Source organism: Solanum verrucosum, unplaced genomic scaffold (assembly GCF_900185275.1).
Source record: "Solanum verrucosum unplaced genomic scaffold, falcon-dt-bn FXZP01000252.1, whole genome shotgun sequence".
Lineage (NCBI taxonomy): Eukaryota > Viridiplantae > Streptophyta > Magnoliopsida > Solanales > Solanaceae > Solanum > Solanum verrucosum.
Genome location: NW_026019988.1, coordinates 4,262,631 through 4,280,710, shown reverse-complemented (window position 1 = coordinate 4,280,710; position 18,080 = coordinate 4,262,631). Strand labels below are relative to the sequence as shown.

At 31.2% G+C, this 18,080-nt stretch overlaps 3 protein-coding genes across 3 annotated transcripts in view; 2 read left to right on the top strand and 1 right to left on the bottom strand.

The window, feature by feature from the left end:
* Nucleotides 1-18,080, top strand: part of LOC125819013 (uncharacterized) — a 513,298-nt gene that overhangs the window by 16,128 nt on the left and 479,090 nt on the right. The gene's annotated exons all lie outside the window — the stretch shown is intronic.
* LOC125818941 (uncharacterized) lies at nucleotides 4,546-6,252 on the bottom strand. Its single transcript, XM_049498452.1, has 2 exons — nucleotides 5,290-6,252; nucleotides 4,546-4,968 (listed from the first exon to the last, which is right to left on the bottom strand). The coding sequence occupies exons 1-2, from the start codon at nucleotides 6,250-6,252 to the stop codon at nucleotides 4,546-4,548; spliced, it is 1,386 nt and encodes a 461-aa protein (XP_049354409.1).
* On the top strand, nucleotides 13,913-17,041 carry LOC125818997 (lysine histidine transporter 2-like). The gene is made up of 8 exons (XM_049498507.1): nucleotides 13,913-14,094; nucleotides 14,585-14,689; nucleotides 15,168-15,446; nucleotides 15,610-16,003; nucleotides 16,082-16,187; nucleotides 16,421-16,512; nucleotides 16,728-16,796; nucleotides 16,890-17,041. The coding sequence occupies exons 1-8, from the start codon at nucleotides 13,913-13,915 to the stop codon at nucleotides 16,986-16,988; spliced, it is 1,326 nt and encodes a 441-aa protein (XP_049354464.1). The 3' UTR covers nucleotides 16,989-17,041.

Genomic DNA, 18,080 nt, shown 5'->3' with positions numbered 1-18,080 from the left:
ATTTTGTAATCCCTGAAATATTTATTGTTTTTAGCTATTCCTTTATTCGGTTATTCAGACGTTTTTTTTAATTGTAAAACTATTTTAAATTTATAACTTTTTTTTTTGTAAAATGAATTAGAAATACTTACTTAACACTTTTTACCAAACACACTAATTGTTAAATATTTTAACACTTGTATAAAACTAGTAAAGGTAGTCTGGACGTTGTCCAGGCCCAACATAAGAATAGTGTATAATTTTATTATAGGTCATAGACTTGTGGTGCAAATATATACAATGACAAAATACTTAAAATGAAAATTAAAATGTGCAAAAATGATATCTAATCTTTAATGATAGTCTAATTAATTTAATCAAGATTCCTTATGTTTGTATTTGTTCTTCATAGTAGCCTGACAATAATTATAAATCAGAAAGTTCTACATAGCCAAACATATCGTTCCAAAGTTATATTTTTGTACAAATTTTTATTGATATCTTCAAAATTAATCAATCCCCATAAAAAATTGTAGATACAAATATAATATTTGGGTTAACCCAATCAAAAAGGTTACTGGCCTGGTTAGCTCAACAAGAGGATTGTTCAAGTAGATATAAGCAAATCATTGATTTATTCATCCATGAGACTCTCTAATCCATTATAACATTTAAAATTGAAACACCAATAAATTGAGAAAATCAATCTTTCTAATAAACCCAATAAAAGGGGCTAAGCCGTGAGAACTCATTAATTAATAATGTTGGATTACAAGTACATGGACAACGAATCAGGTCGAATGTTTTGGTTCATTATATATATATATATATATATATATACACAGAGAGCTTTAGGAAGGCAAACAAAAAGTTCAGAAATCTACAAGAAACTGCAAGGGACAAAGAAATTACGAAAAAATTGTGAAGTACGAGTGGGGAATCCAAATAAAAAAATTCAAAACTATTGACCAAAAAATTTGAAGAAAATTGCTAGAAAAAACCACTGAAAAGTTCGCTCTTAAGATGTGGCGGCATTACCTCTATGGTGTTAAGTGTGAAGTGTTGACTGATCATCGTAGTTTGCAGCATGTGTTCACTCAAAAGGATCTGAATTTGAGATAGTGAAGGTGGATAGAGTTACTTAAAGATGATGATGTGACCATTCAATACCATCCGGGCAAGGCTAATGTGGTGGCAGACGCTTTGAGTCGAAAAGCGGTGAGTATGGGTAGTTTAGCTTGCTTAAGTGTATCCAAACGACCTTTAGCAAAGGAAATTCAGACCTTAGAGTCTAAGTTCATGCAGTTGGGCATCTCAGAAAGAAGTGGGGTGCTAATTAGCATTGAAGTGAGGGCCACATTCATTGAGGAGATCAAGGCCAAACAATTTGAGGATGAGAATTTAGAGGAGCTTAGAAAGAAGACTGCGAATGATAAGACACAAGAAATCACTATTGATACGGATAGTGTGCTCAATTTTAAAGAAAGAATTTGTGTTCCTTAAGTAGATGACTTGATTGAGAAATTGTTGGCGGAGTCTCATGGTTCGCGATATTCTATTCATCCGGCTGTGACCAAGATGTATCTAGATTTGAAGCGAATTTATTGGTGGCGGGGCATGAAGAAAGACATAGCGGAGTTTGTGGCGAAATATCAAAATTGTCAACAAGTGAAGTATGAACATTAAAGGCCGTCATGTTTACTTCAAAGAATGCCAATTCCAGAATGGAAGTGGGAAAGAATAGCCATGAATTTTGTGGTTGGTCTTCCCAAGACATTGGAGAAGTTTGATTCTATTTGGGTAGTGGTTGATAGATTGACCAAGTTAGCCCATTTTATTCCGATAAGAATAGATTATAATGCTGAGCAATTGGCTAAGGTCTATGTGAAATAGATAGTGAGGTTGCATGGGTGCCCCTTTCTATCATCTCAGACCGTGGTACCCAATTCACATCCAAGTTTTAGAGGAAATTGCATGATGAATTGGGCACACAACTCACTTTTAGTACAACCTTCCATCCACAGACAGACGGGCAGTCGGAAAGGACTATTCAAGTATTAGAAGACATGTTGAGGGGATGTGTGCTTGATTTTGGAGGACATTGGGATAAATCCATACCTTTGGGTGAGTTCTCCTATAATAATAGTTATCACTCCAGCATAAATATGACACCATTTGAGGCATTCTATGAGAGGGGATGTAGATCACCCATAGGATGATTTGAAGCTGGAGATGTGAAACCTTTGGGGGTAGATTTAGTGAAAGATGCTCAAGATAAGGTGAGAAGTATTCAAACTAAGCTTTTAACATCCTAGAGTAGACAGAAGAAGTATGCAGATCATAAGGTAAGAGACATGGCGTTTCAAACCAGTGAGAATGTTTTTCTTATATATCACCCATGAAAGGGGTGATGAGATTTGGTAAGAAAGGAAAGCTAAGTCTACGATACAATGATCCATTTGAGATTCTTGAATGTGTGGGACCGGTAGCGTATAGATGGGCTTTACCTCCTAATCTATCGGGTGTTCATCCGATATTTCATGTATCCATATTGAAGAGGTATCATGGTGATGAGGATTATATCATAAAGTGAGACTCAATTGTGTTAGACAAGGACCTCAAAGATGAGGAGGAACCAATTGCAATTCTTGATCGTGATATGCGTAAGTTGAGGACCAAGGAGATTAAGTCTGTGAAAGTTCAATGGAAGCATCGTCCAGTTGAGGAAGCTACTTGGGAAACCGAGAGGGACATGCGAGACAAGTATCCCCAAATGTTCATCGATTCAGGTACTACTTCATTCTTTCTTTAGCCTATTTTTTCTAAGTTTTGTCACTTGGGGACGAGTAATGGGTAAATTGGTACCTATTGTAACGACATGTTCCCATCGTTATAGAAATGCCAACAAGGGAAAATTTGGGGCTGAAAAACTTTTTTGTAGTATTTGAATTTTCCCAACCTAGTCCATATTTGGATGAAATCGGAGTTTTTGAGGTGTAGGGAAATCTGGTAACAATCGGGTGAATCATTTATGATTTTGATCGAATGATTAGTTAGATAACTCGTTAAGGAATCCGTACGACTTTACTAAATTGAATTTGGGTGAGTAGAACTCTCGAAATCGATCTTAGTGCTAATGGTATTTTTTTTTTAGCGTTGTTGGTTAGAGATGTGTTGTGAAATGGGGATTTTGGAATTCTTTAAATAGCTCACTGATTTGTGCAAGCCGCCTTGGCGAGGGTTTTGGCCACTCTGGTGGGGACGCTACAGCGGGATAAGGGTCGATGTGGCAGGCTCGACGCGACTTAAGGTCGTTAATAAACCCCTAAACAACCTTATTATATATTTTTTGACTTTAAGAACTAAGAAACGAACCCCAGGCGACTCATACTCGTTTTCACCATTTTTTAGGCTAAAGGTAAGCTTTTCACTTCTCGAATCCATTTTTCGATCCGTAGAACGTAATAAAATGGGTGAATATTGATAAAGGAGGGTTTTGTTATAGATTCTATGGTGGAAACAATTCTAAATTGGATAATTGGGATCATGGGTATGATCTAGGGGTCATAGAATTGTTAGTAATTCGAGTAATTAGTGATTGTTTATTGATTCCCATATTATATTGAATGTTTGTAGACGAAGAATAAGCGGAACGAATTCGGAAAGGGAAGGATCAAGTTTCTTAGGGTTTCAAGCTTGTTTCGAGGTAGGTGATGGTTGTGATTCTATGATTGTGTGATGTATGTTTGTTCTTGCTTCATTATGATACTTGTATATGCAGTGGCGGAGGGAGGATTTTCATCAAGGGGGTTCAAAAAAAAAGATTAATCACATAAATAATAGGCACATACATATATCTAAAAACTTAAATAGATCATTACAATTGTACTCTACGAGGTTTCATATCTTGAAATGTCTTAATAATAGCATCATTAGGAATACTATCAAATACATCTTTTTCTACAAAAGGCACCAAACAACCACTAAAAAAATCATCACTCATTTGACTTCGCAAGTCATTCTTGATAAACTTCATTGATGAGAAAGCTCTTTCAACGGATGCAGTGGCAACTGGTAGAAGTAGAGCAAGTTTCACTAAGCGGAACACCAAAGGATAATTTGAATGTTTTTTTGTTTGGACTAATCTTTTGGAAAGATCACAAAATCCATTTAGATCAGAGAACCTTTCATCAACATCACGAACATCAACAATGTAACTTGCAAGTTGATTTTTAAGAGTATCCATATTAAATTCATCAAAATCATCTGGATATAATTCAGCCATCCTCATTATTTTTTTGCTGTCAAAACTTGAAAACGAGTTAATTGGATTCAAACAAGCAATTCCATGGAGCAAATCATAGATACCTCATTAAAACGATCATTAAGCTCTTGAAGTTGCCAATCAATAATATTGCAAAACACTTCAACACGGTAATGATGTAAGACTGTATAGTGAGCAAGTCTTCGTCGTGATCTTAAAGAGCTAACATATGGCTCCTCAAAGTTAGGTATCAAAATTTCATGTTTGGTACAAAATATAGATACCTTAGCAATAAGAGAATTTCATTCATCATCCCTTAAAACTTGCAACCTTTTCTTTGCTACTTCTACAAGTAGCATGTCATTTGCAACATCTTGCTCCTTTCTTTGTAAGCATTTATTGAGCTCATTTGTGATTGCTAATACAACTCTCATCAAATGCAACATGAACGCAACCTCAAATGTTTGACAAGATTCAAGATGTCCCATTGCCTTGGCTCTTTCATCCATACTTCGTGCATCAAGAGCAAGTGATTCAAGAACTTCAACAATAGAGCCAAACATAAGAATAAAATTGTTAAAGAATTTATAATGAGATCCCCAACGAGTATCACAAGCTCTTGAAAGACCAAGTTGTTGATTCAAGCCCCTACCGGTTGTCAATTCACCCATATCTAATGCATCTTGAATTGCTGCTTTTTGAGAATCTCGTAAATCATCTATACGCTTAAAAGAAGATCCCAATATATTAAAAATATTTTAGACCAATACTACAAGTTTTCCCACTTCAACACACTTTTTAGAGACCCCAACTAGAGTTAGTTGAAGTTGATGAGCAAAACAATGTATAGAATGAGCCGATCTACTTTCTTGCCTAATCAACATTTTAAGTCCATTGGCCTCACCTTGCATATTTCTTGCCCCATCGTAACATTGTCCACGCACATATGATGGACTCAAAGAATGTTGAGCAAGTAAATTAATAATTGTCTCTTTCAAGGATAATGCACTAGTATCTTGAATATGAATAATGTTAATAAGTCGCACCATCACAAATCCCATTCTATCAACATATCGTAATACAATAGCCATTTTCTCCTTGCGTGAAATATCAAAAGATTCATCAACTAGTAAGGCAAAGTAGTCACCATTTAGTTCCTCGAGAATAGCTTTAACTGTTTCTATCTTGCATGCAGTCACAATATCTTTTTGAATTATTGGAGAAGTCATTTGATCATTTTGAGGGGCATGTTCAAGTACATAATCACGAATTTTATCACATCTTTTTGCATACCATGAGAGAATCTGAAGAAAATTACCCCTACTAAGTAATGATTTAGATTTATCATGACCTCGAAATGCAAGTCCTTGAGTTATGAGAAATCTTACTACATCAACCGAAACACTTAAGCGGATATAATATCCATGTTTAATTTGATTAGATTGTCTCTCAAATGCAAATTGAATCGACTGTTGTTGCCGTAGTAAATCCTGACATTTCTTTTTTGATCGATTATGTGGGCTATTCTGCAGACCAATATACTTGTCAAGACCACTCTTTTTATTCCAATTCTTAAATCCTGTACATGAAAATACTTCGCCTCCACCTTGATTAATATTGTGATCTTTAAATAGATAGCAATACAAACAATAGGCTGCATCTTTACTAACACTGTACTCCAACCAATCATGATATACATTATCAAACCATTCATGATTAAAACGACGCATTGCTCCAGAAATATTTGTTTGAGGGTACTCATGCACCTCCAAGCGAGGTTGACAAGGACCATTCACAAGGTATGCCCTTCTAATAACATCACGATGATTTGGATGATAATTCAATATTGGAGTTCTTTCACCGGGATCAAACTTTAAAGTACTCAAATCAAATTCTTGAGAAGAATGTGATGGTACTTCAGAATGATTGACATTTTCTTCTTGGTTAGATTGACTATGACTATGAGAGGCTAAACTTGATTTCGATATTGGGGTAAAATACTTCTTCATTGAATATTAAGACTGGATTGTAAAGTAAAAGTTTAGTTAGAATTTAAGAGAAATAAACACACATTTAAAAAGTCAGAACTATTAAAAAAATAGCATACACACAAGAAAGACCAAAACCAAAAAGCTTAAGCAATGGTTATTGGATTATTACATTATATTTCTCTATCTCTCCAATTTTAGATTAAGAAAATATATTAAATTAGCCAAACAAAAAAAATGAAACTTCAATGATATCAATAATTCAGCCAACTAAAAGAAAGCACATCAAGAAATAACGAAATAAGGTATATAGAAATCTAGTAAGAAAAAAGGGAACCAAAAACATACCAAAGTAATTATTAATGGAGATGAAAGAAACGATTGCGGATATAGACTACAAGATTTCAATAATGACCAATCCAACAAAAGCAGCCATCAGCAGTGACAAGGAGCAGCCAGCAGCAGCCAGAGCAAGGAAGAAGAACGATGAAAAAAATAAAACGTGAAAAAATCCTAAAAGAAAAAAAGGGTTTTTTAATATTTGACTTTGTAATTAGGGATTATCAGGTTTTTAATAAAGAAGAAAAGGGCTTTTTAATATTTGACTTTATAATTAGGGATTAAACTAATAAATCTAAAATTCCCGCCTAAAATATAAGGCTGATAAAAAATTGCCTCTGTTCGAATTCGAACACGCGACCTAACGTGCAGGAGCGCGAATTCTTGAACCCCCAACGCCGCTGAGCTACGCCTTTGGTGTATGTTCAGGGGGTTCAATATTATATATATACACATAAATAAAAAATTTAATCGTATATATATAGTGTAATTTTTCGACGATGGGGGTTCGGATGAACCCCCTTGGTTCAACGTAGATCCGCCCCTGTGTATAAGTATGAATGTTGTAATGTTGATCACACTTGTTGTAAATGAGATAGATGAATGATGATTGCCATGAAATCATAGCTTAAATGTATGATCTTGATGATATACTTGTGATTGTGAGTGTGGTGTGTTGAATGGATCGATTGTCACGTTTCGGCATAATTAACTTGGATCAATTGCCACATTCCGACATAACTATGGAATCGATTGCCACGTTCCGGTATAATTATGGGATCGGATACCACGTTCCGATATGCTAACTGTTTGGGTTTGGGTCCCATGAGAGGACCAATGATTTGATATAAAATGTGAAGTTGTTCGTAAATATTGATAATATTGTATATGTTGATATATATACATGTGATTATATTGTTGTCTTGACTTGCTTATGTTGCAGTTAGTGGGATAACTGTGTGATCCTACTAGTACAATGTGGTTGTGTACTAATACTGCACTTGCTCTTATTTTTGTTGAGTACAGGGCATCTTCAAGCGACTATTAACAGACCTCGCTTAGAAGATCAGTGATCGTTCGAATTCAAGGGTGAGCCAATTCTTCCAGGCTGCCATGGGCTCTCTTTCGTCTATGTCCACCATTTCCGGAATTAGACTATGTTCTAGTTAGTTGATTAGTTCATTAGATTGGGGTTGTATCCCTTCTTGTTTAGACTTGTTGAACTTTAGATGTTTTGGTACATTGACTTTCAGGCTCTAGGTTATTTCTTCCGCATTGTTAGTTCGTTGTTAGACTTTGTTAGAGTTTATGGGAACTCCCTATTTATTTCCTTAGTATTTAACTTGCTTTCGTAACTTAAATGCCTTAGTTTTGTTTTAGTTGCTTGGTTTGGGTTGTAGTAGTGGTTCTCCCACCGGAGAGTTAGTATGGGTGTCAATCACGACGGTCTGGGTCGTGACAATTTTTAGGGAAGCACACACGTTGACGGAGACGCGTGTGCAATTCCCTATTCTTAATATATATATTAAGAAGTATTTTTTAAGTGTTTGGATTGTTGCTACCTCGTATTATATCGTATTGTATTGTTAATTTAAATAACATGTTTATTTTTATTGTTACTTAAATTTTATTATATCATATATTCATATCGTATCTATCAATATCGTATCTATCATCAGGTAATGATGAAAAGTTTAATTCCGTGTAATGACAAATTTGGTTATGTGATTGTGTTATCTTATTTATTATTTAATAATCATATTCTATGTGTTACCCTACTTTTTATAGTAATTCTACCCCTACATACTTTTCTTGTAGGTTTATCATTTAAATTATTAATGTGTTTACGTAATGATATATAATCTATTCAAATGTTATATTAAAATAATATAATACATTACGAAATAATACGTAACAATCATCCAATCAGGGGTGGACCACGTATAGAGTATCGGGTGCTCGCACACCCATTAACTCTGACGGAAATTTTATATATGTATGTGTGTGTGTATATATATATAATATTAAAAATTGATATATTATATTTGTGAGCACCTCTGATGAGCGCGTTGGTCCTCAAACTAAAGTTAAAGCGCGCGCCGCCTTGAGTTCATGGGTTTGAATCTGGGTAAACCAAGTACTTTTTTAATTGAGTAAAACACAAACTAAATTTTTTTTAACATTTTCATTTACTAATTAAACTATAAAATTATTAATAAGCTTTTAGAAATGTAAATTTTATTTGCCATTTGGGCCAAATAGATAAGGTTTATCCTAACTGCCTTTGCAGTATTTAGAGATACGAAAAAATCAATGTCCATTAAATATGGAGTTGGTTAAATTTTGAAACAAGTAAACCACAATATTAGGGGAATATGTTTGAATAAAGTAACCACAATTTTAAAATAATATCAAAATTATAAAAAAATTACCCACAATTTTTCCACACCTCTTTAATCATCTATATTTCTCGACAAGGAATTACTATTCAATTTGAGATATTAGAAAAAGTAAAACTCTTAAATTAATGACACATAATTAATAAAACTTACACCAATAACAATTTAAACAATTGAGTATCGTTCAAAACTAAAATTTAGTAATAAATTTTTTTAACATAGAATTCTTCATTAAACAGAAAAGCATGGACAAAGTTTGTCACAATTCTAACTTACACTTTTATTTAGTGTTTTGTCCTAACTTCTTTGCTATATTTTGGAGTTAAAGAAAAAAAATCAATACTCTTTAAATATGGAGTTAGTTAAACTTTGAATCAAGTAAACCATGATCTTAGGGGAATATGTTTGAATAAAGTAATAACAATTTTAAAATAATATATATATATATATATATACACACACACACTAGTTTAGAATATTTTCTTTATACGTGTACATCACGTGAATTAGTAAAAACATTTTAAAAAAAAGACATTAAAAATAGCAATTAATGTTAAAATATATGTGATATTTATTTGAATGAGGATAAATAAAATATTATTATACATACATAATAATTGAATTTAATATTTTTTTAACATGAAGGAAGAAAATAAAAATTCTCACAATCTGTTGCCATGATAGATGAAAAAATCTGTGTATATGACATAACTTTTTCTAAATATACTCACGTTTATTGGAAAAAGGTTGTTCTTTCTTAAAAATAAATTGTATAATTTTTTAAAAACATTTTGTACCCTTGTCTTTACTTTCCCTAACTACTCACATTGATTATTTTTTTTTTACATAAAATAAATTGTATAATTATTTTTTAAAAAAAAGAAGAAAATATTGTAAACTAAAATTCTACATAAAATTCCTAAACGTCACTTCCTCTGTTCCTATTTATATATCTATAAAAAATGGACGGTCCTTAATATTTGTCATTTCACTAAATAAATGCATAAATGATATTTTTCTTCCTATTTTACCCCTGAGGGTTACTCCTATCTCTAATTACTTATTCAATTTTCCTTTTTTTATCTATCCCTTTTTATTTGTCTATTTTAACAAATCAAAAAAGACAATTTATTTTATCTGTTATACCCTCAATTTTTCTTCCCTTTGTTTCTAGGTATGTAAATAGAAGTTTTAGTATTATTTCTCTCATGTTTCCTACGCATTTTTTTGAATGTGAACCTACATAATTGTTCTTTTTTTTTTTTTTTTTTCTTCTATTAACTTATTTTCTTTGTTTGTTTAAATCTAGATACGGACTTTTTTTTGTTATGTGAATTTCTTTTTATTATAATTTGAGAAAAATGGTGAAACAACGATTTTGTCTAAAGCAAATTATTTTTAATGAAAGGCAAAAGGTTTAATCAATAATTCTAAGGACCTTAGTAATTTTAATATAGTATAAATATGTGAGAATTGAGAAATACATCCTTAATCATCTATATTCCTCAGTAAGGAATTATTATTCCGTTTGAAATATAGAAAAAATAAAACTCTTAAATTAATGACATAATTAATATTTACACCAATATCAATTTAAACAATTATGATTAAGAACTAAAATCGCGAAATAAATTCTTTTAGCATAGAATTCTTCAAAGTATTAAGAGAAAAACATGAACATATTAAAGATTGTTACAATAACTTTTACAAAACAATTTTGACCACTTCAAATTAAAGTTCTAATTACCCTCATTTATTTAGTGTTTTGGTTTCTTATTTAGTGTTTTCTTTATTTCATTTTATTTAATATTTGAAGAGTCAGGTAATTTTTTCTACTATGATTTAATAAAATATTTTGCATTTTGAATTGTACTTACAAACATGTACATTTTCTTAAAAACAAATTTGCAAAATCTATGTTTAAATACCTTTTGATTTATTTACTTGTTTGGTAATAATCCAAAAACTATAAGAGCATTTTTCCTAACCAAACAAAATAATTCAAAAATTATAAGAGCATTTTGTTTGACCAAACTTTTATCATTTATTACAATATTTTTTGTAATCTCTGAAATATTTATAGCTTTTAATTATCCCTTTATTCCGCTTTTTTTTTAAAATGTAATACTACCTTTAAATTTGTAACTTCTTGTAAATGAATTTAAAATACTTATTTAACACTTTTTACCAAACACACTAATTGTTATTATTTTAACACTTCTATCCAAATACATATGTATTGTATGTTTGTAAAATCAGCGTCTAACATATTAAGAAATATGTTTTAAGAATATCTATTACTTATTTTTAATTAGCTAATCTAAACGGGTCTAAATCCTTTCACTTAATATGAAAAGAAGGTATTAATTGTATGAAACGACAATGAAAAAATTATAATAAACAAAAATTAACCTAATATTTTTGTTGTATTTTTTTCATTAGCTTGATTTATAAGAATGTAATTCCTCATTAATGTTTTTGCTAATTTCTCACCTAGGGCCTGTTTGGAAGGACACCCAGGTAATTGAATTTGGTGTAATTACACTGTCTTGTCCTGTTTGAAAGGACAAGTAATTACTTGGTCAGCAGGTAATTGGTGTAATTGGCAGGGGGTAATTACACTCTACAATTCACAGGCAGAGGCTGCGAATTGCTGGTAATTACATAATATAATTACCACCTGATTACTTTTTTTTTTTTTTTTTTTTTTTTTTTCTATTTTCTATTTTTTTGTTTTAATTATTTTTACTTCTATTATGTTAAGTTCTCTTTTTATTTTTATTATTCTAAAAATTTGTAAAAGTTTATTTTTTTATTTTTTATTATTATATTTCATTTTCTTCTTGTTCTCAACCTTATTTTACGTGATTCTATTTAATTTTCTCGTATTATCTATTTCTTTATGCCATGCTTATTTTCTCATTAGCATAATTTTATTAGTATTCTAATTTTTAAATTAAAATAGAATTTATTGTTAAGTAAGGTTATAGACTTACATTTTCTTTATTAAGAAAAAACAAAAATAAATCATATTTATTGCTATGTTGAAATTTGTTATAAAAGTATTATGTTAAATTTTTTGTTTTGAATTTATAACTTATGTTATATTTTCAGTTTCATTTGTTTTAGTAATATTGAATTTACATTGCACATCATTTTTTAATTAGACTTGATAGATTATATTTTTGTCAAACATTTAATAATTTATGACATTTTATTTATACATTATTCTTTTTATCAAACATGCATTTCACGATATTCGTAGAAACTTCATACTTTTAGTTGTTACGATCAATTCAATTGAAATATATTAATTTGAAAAAATCTAAATCAATTATTTTTTCATAATATTAGTTACAGAAAATATATTTATTAATTAATATATTTTCAAAAAAGAATATATATCTTAAATATTTAATTTAATGTCATTTATAAAGTTTCTTATTTGTCTAGTATAAATTTTAAATAATTAATTTTTATTTATAATTATAATTTTATAATTGCAATTGTACATCCAAACAGAACATGTGTAATTAGATTGTGGCATCCAAACATGACATGTGTAATTACAGTGTAATTACACCGTAGCAACCAAACAGGTCAGTGTAATTACTAGGCTGATAATTACTACACTAGTAATTACACCAATTCCAATTACCAGGTGGCTTTCCAAATAGACCGCTAGTATTTTATTGTTAATCTACTAATTCATATTCATGTATTGCGTAGCTTATTTTTAAGGTTGACACTCTCAACATGATATTTTTCATTTCAAGAGTTCGAACTCCATGACCTCTAATTGACACCTTGTTTGTCACTCATTATATTGTATTGTTAGTTTAAATAACATGTTTCTATATACTGTTACTTAAATTTTATTATATCACATTGTATCCATCATTAAGTAACGACAAAAAGTTTTATTTCGTATAACGATCGATTTGATATGACCGCGTCATAACCTTCATATTTTCTTCTTATTTTATCTTTACTTATTATTTAATAATCTTATCATATTCTTTATCCTACCTTTTCATATAGTTCTATCCTTTACCCTACTTTTCTTCTAAAATTATCATTTAAATTATTGAAGTATAAACGTTGTATTAAAACAATACAATACATTATCCAATACTTAAAAATCGCTAACCATAATCCATGTTGTCAGCCTCATTTAAGTGTTCTACTACTTAGAAATGGAGGGAAAGCAAAAAAATAATTTTTTTTTTAGAAATGTAGGGAAAGCAAAAAAAATAAAATAAAATTAGAAATGTAAATTTTATTTTGTATTTTGGACCAAAATAGATAAGCTTTATCTAATTGTCCTAATTTCCTTATTTCGAGATCCGAAAAAATCAATGCCAATTAAAAATGGAGTTAGTTAGACTTGGGATTAAGTAAACCACAATATTAGGGCAATATGTCTTGACTAACGTAACCACAATATTAGGGCAATATGTCTTGACTAATGTAACCACAATTTTTTAAAATAATATTAAATTTATCATAATTTTTTTATTTTTAAACAGGGACGGACCCACGTGGCTTCCAGGGGGTTCACCCGGACCCCTCAGTAAAAAATTACACTGTGTATATAAGGTAAGTTTTCTGTATTTTTGTAGACATATTAATTTTGAACCCGTTAATAATCATGAAGTAAGTTGTAGCATAGTGGTAAACCTTCTTTTAAATTGACCCTAATGTCCAAAGTTCAAGCCCCATTGTTTTATATTTTTAGCTTCTCTTCCTTTAGTTTTAGTTTTAGGAACAATCATTTATACTTTTATTTTTCGAACCCCCTGAATGAAATTCCTAGGTTCGTCACTGTATATATATAGGTTAAAAAATTCATGCTTAAATCATCTATATTCCTCAATAAGGAATTACTATTCAGGTTGAGATATAGAAACAAAGGAAAAGAATTTTAAGTCCGGATATCAGATATGGGAAGTAGTAAAAGGCGAGGTTCGGAGAGTAATAATAACAATACTAAAAATGTTGATGATTGGCTACCAATCACATCAAATAGGACTGCAAAATGGTATTATTCGACGTTTCATAATGTCACAGCTATGGTTGGTGCTGGTGTTCTTTCTCTCCCTTATGCCATGTCTCAAATGGGATGGTATGTATTTTCTTCTTCTACCACTTTTCGATAAGATTAGTGGCGTAGCTACGTACAATGAAGAACAGTTAGTTGAAAGCATATAGGTTATGATTATTTTTGTTATATAGTTTGATTTATAAAATTTTAGTGCACCCATTCGTTATTTTATTTTTTACCTATGCAATTCTTGGACACCTTTCATGAAATTTTTGGCTCCGCCACTGGATTCATGTTTATATGGTATAAATATAATTTATCTTGCCATGTCAATTTGATTCTTAAAGATAAATGTAGTTGAGTGATTTTTAGAGATAAAATCTTAAATTGAGTGATACATCTGATTCTGGTTCTGATTAAGATACATCTGGGATAAGTTTTGTGGATTGATTTATTTCACAATTTTTCACTCTAATGAACGTTTGCTAACATATGTAGGTATATATTGTTAAATTTTGATATAATATGATTTTTTTAGAATTGATTTTTCGTGTTATATTTTTTATAATAGGTATTGGGGAGGCGTAGTATTGCTCACATCATGGGTGGTAACGTTATATACTTTATGGCAAATGGTGGAGATGCACGAGATGGTACCCGGAAAAAGATTCGATAGGTACATAAATAAAATACAGGTCATGATTCAATTCGTCCAATTTTCACTAACTTTTAGTTTCTTTATTATTATGAGTCTTAATATCTCAATTAATTGATTATATGAAATTTCACCTTATTGATGAGAGCAATGGCGTAGCTGGAGCCACCCTTCGTCAGAAATTACGTTGTATATATATGTCAAATTCTATATTTAAAGGATATATATTTAAAGTTGGACAACCTTGACAAAAGTTATGCCTTTGTCACAGTGGTAATGTGTGTCCATGAAGGAGTTCCGGGATCAAACCCCAAACACCATTATTCTTGGACACCCTTAATAAAATTTCTAGCTCCGCCACTGAATGAGAGTTCGATTCTCACATTGTAGATCATGATTAGACTAAATTGATGAATGAACGGATTAATAATCAACTCAAACTTGACTGAATTGGATGAATTATGATTTGATGAGCTAATTTTATCGTGGTCTGTGTCAGGTACCATGAGTTGGGGCAAGAGGCTTTTGGTGAAAAGCTTGGGCTATGGATCGTGGTTCCTCAACAGTTGGCAGTGGAAATTGGAGTGAACATATTGTTTATGGTGACTGGTGGGAAGTCACTGAAGAAGATTTATGACACTGCTTGTCCTACTTGTAGGCCATTGAGGACAACTTATTTCATCATGATGTTTGGCACTGTTCACTTCTTTCTTTCACATTGTCCCAATTTCAACTCTATTTCTTTTGTCTCCTTCCTTGCTGCTGTCACATCTCTCAGGTAACACATCTTTCATTTAATTAAATTGCCTTTTTTTCGCTGATACATTCCTATGTTCTTCTCTGATACATTCCTCCCTTATGTATCTGGATGTCTTATTCCCTCTCTCCTATGTATCTGGATGTCTGATGTTGACAATATTTTATTTATGATAATTGTGTAGTTACTCAACGATAGGATGGGGAGCATCGGTACACAAGGGAATAAGTCCAGATGCTGAATATGGTCCAAGGGCTTCAACACAAATAGGAAGAATGTTTAATGGATTTCAGGCTTTAGGTGAAGTTGCTTTTGCATATGCTGGACATAATGTTGTCTTAGAAATTCAAGCAACTATGCCATCAACTCCAGAAAAACCATGCAAAAAACCAATGTGGAAAGGAGTTATTGGTGCCTATTTTATTGTAGCTATATGTTATTTTCCAGTTGCTTTTATTGGCTATGCAGCTTTTGGTAACACTGTGGAAGACAATATCTTGATCTCCTTAGAGAAACCTGCTTGGCTTATTATTATGGCAAATGCATTCGTCGTTATTCATGTTATTGGAAGCTATCAGGTCAAACTTACTTCATATCGACTACTTAATAGAGTTTAGACTTTGTGATGTGCGTCTAACTCACACATTATTTTTCAGATATTTGCTATGGGTGTTTTTGACATGGTAGAATCTTACTTTGTCAAGGGATTGAAATTTGCTCCATCTACAATGCTACGAGCTACTGTTCGGACTGTTTATGTTGGTATGTCTCTATTATTATTTCTTTTGGTTTATTGAGCTCGTGTGATCATGAAAATTGTGAATTTGAGAAAAAAAATCCAAGTTGAATCACAACAAATTTTATGATCAAACATGATTTTCAGAATTCATATTCGAGAAAAAGTAAAATATATATATTCATAGTCAAACGACCAAATAGTATGATTTGTTTTCAATAATGATATTAATTGTTTTTTTTTTGTATTGCATGTGCAGCCTTAACATTGTTCCTTGGAATGACATTTCCATTTTTTGGTGGACTACTTAGTTTCTTTGGAGGATTTGCATTTGCTCCTACTACCTACTTTGTAAGCCAAATATCTTGTGTTTTTTTTACACCTCATATAACTAAAATAATATTGTTGACGGATTACAAAATCAAATCTTTCAAGAATCTTATTATTTAATCTGATTATCAATTTTGCATACTACACATCGATAACTTTTAAGTCAAATTGATAATGTTCATATTCGAATCGAACTGGCCGATAAAAACTCCTTTGATTTTTCTCTATTGTTGTAGCTTCCTTGTATCATGTGGCTTGCCATCTACAAACCTAGAAGATTTTCATTGTCTTGGTGGACTAATTGGGTATGTTACAAGAAAATTCTTTTTGAGAAATTGATGAAATCTAATTGTTTGTATTGTTAATATTATAATTTTGTCTTTTTTTTTTTAATGCAGATATGCATCTTCATAGGTGTTCTTCTCATGGTTTTAGCTCCAATTGGTGCCTTGAGACATCTCATACTGCAAGGCAAAGATTACAAGTTCTATTCATAGATAGGGTCATTTGGAAATTAATTTTAAAATAATAACAAACAAATTTCCTCATGCAAACAATTAGTAGTATTTGTCAGAAAAGAGAGAATTAGTTTTGTAGATCACTTATTAATTTTTTTTTAGTTTTATGTTATTGTTGCAGAATTTTTTTTTATCCGCACCGGATGTATACGTTAAACTAATGCAATTTCCATTATTACATGATTTAATGAAGTAAAATACATGTTAATTAATTAATATTAAGTAAAATGTATGGTATATTTAAGCACATGACGTGCATGTCTTGGATTGGTTGTATACACCTAGTGCAGATAAGTTTTACCCACTTATTTAACACTTTTTACCAAACACACTAATTGTTAGTTTGTTACTATTATTTTAACACTTCTATTCAAATATATATATATTTCTGAGAGAGACATAAAGTCACCATTGAAGTTGTCCCGAATTTTCAAAAAAACACCTTAACTTTGTGGGCATTCTATTACCCCACAAAATTATTGAATATCGTTGTAAAAGGGTCATTTCCTCACCCGGTAAGACACACGTGAGGCTCACGCTAATTTCAATCCGACCCGATTCATTTCAAAAAGTGATGCTCACGTGTGATACACACGAGCTATATCTATATTTCCATTAAAACTAAAAAATGTTCCTAAATTAATTTCTCTCCCCGTCAAATTTGACATTTTCACACACATTTTATTTATTTATTAATATAAAATCCTTTCCTTCAATCTTTATTTCTCTCTCGTCTACAGAACAGAGATCCCTATTCTTTCGGCTAGTCAAATCTTCTTCTCGCTTTCAGTATATAATTATCTTTTTCTGTGAATTTTTTCTCTTTTTGTTTCTCTTTTTTGGTGTTGTAATTGGGTTTTGCTTTGATTTTTGTCTTTCTCTGATGTTGGGTTGAATTTATTTTAGTATTTTCTCACTTGGGTGTGAACAATTTTTGCTGGGTTTGGGTTTTTCAATCGAAATTAGCGTTTCGAAATAGAGGGAATTTGATGATTGATTGTTGAATTGGGACTTTAAGGGAAGTTGTTAGTGGAGATGATTATAAAGAAGAGCTTGAAAATGGTAATGCCG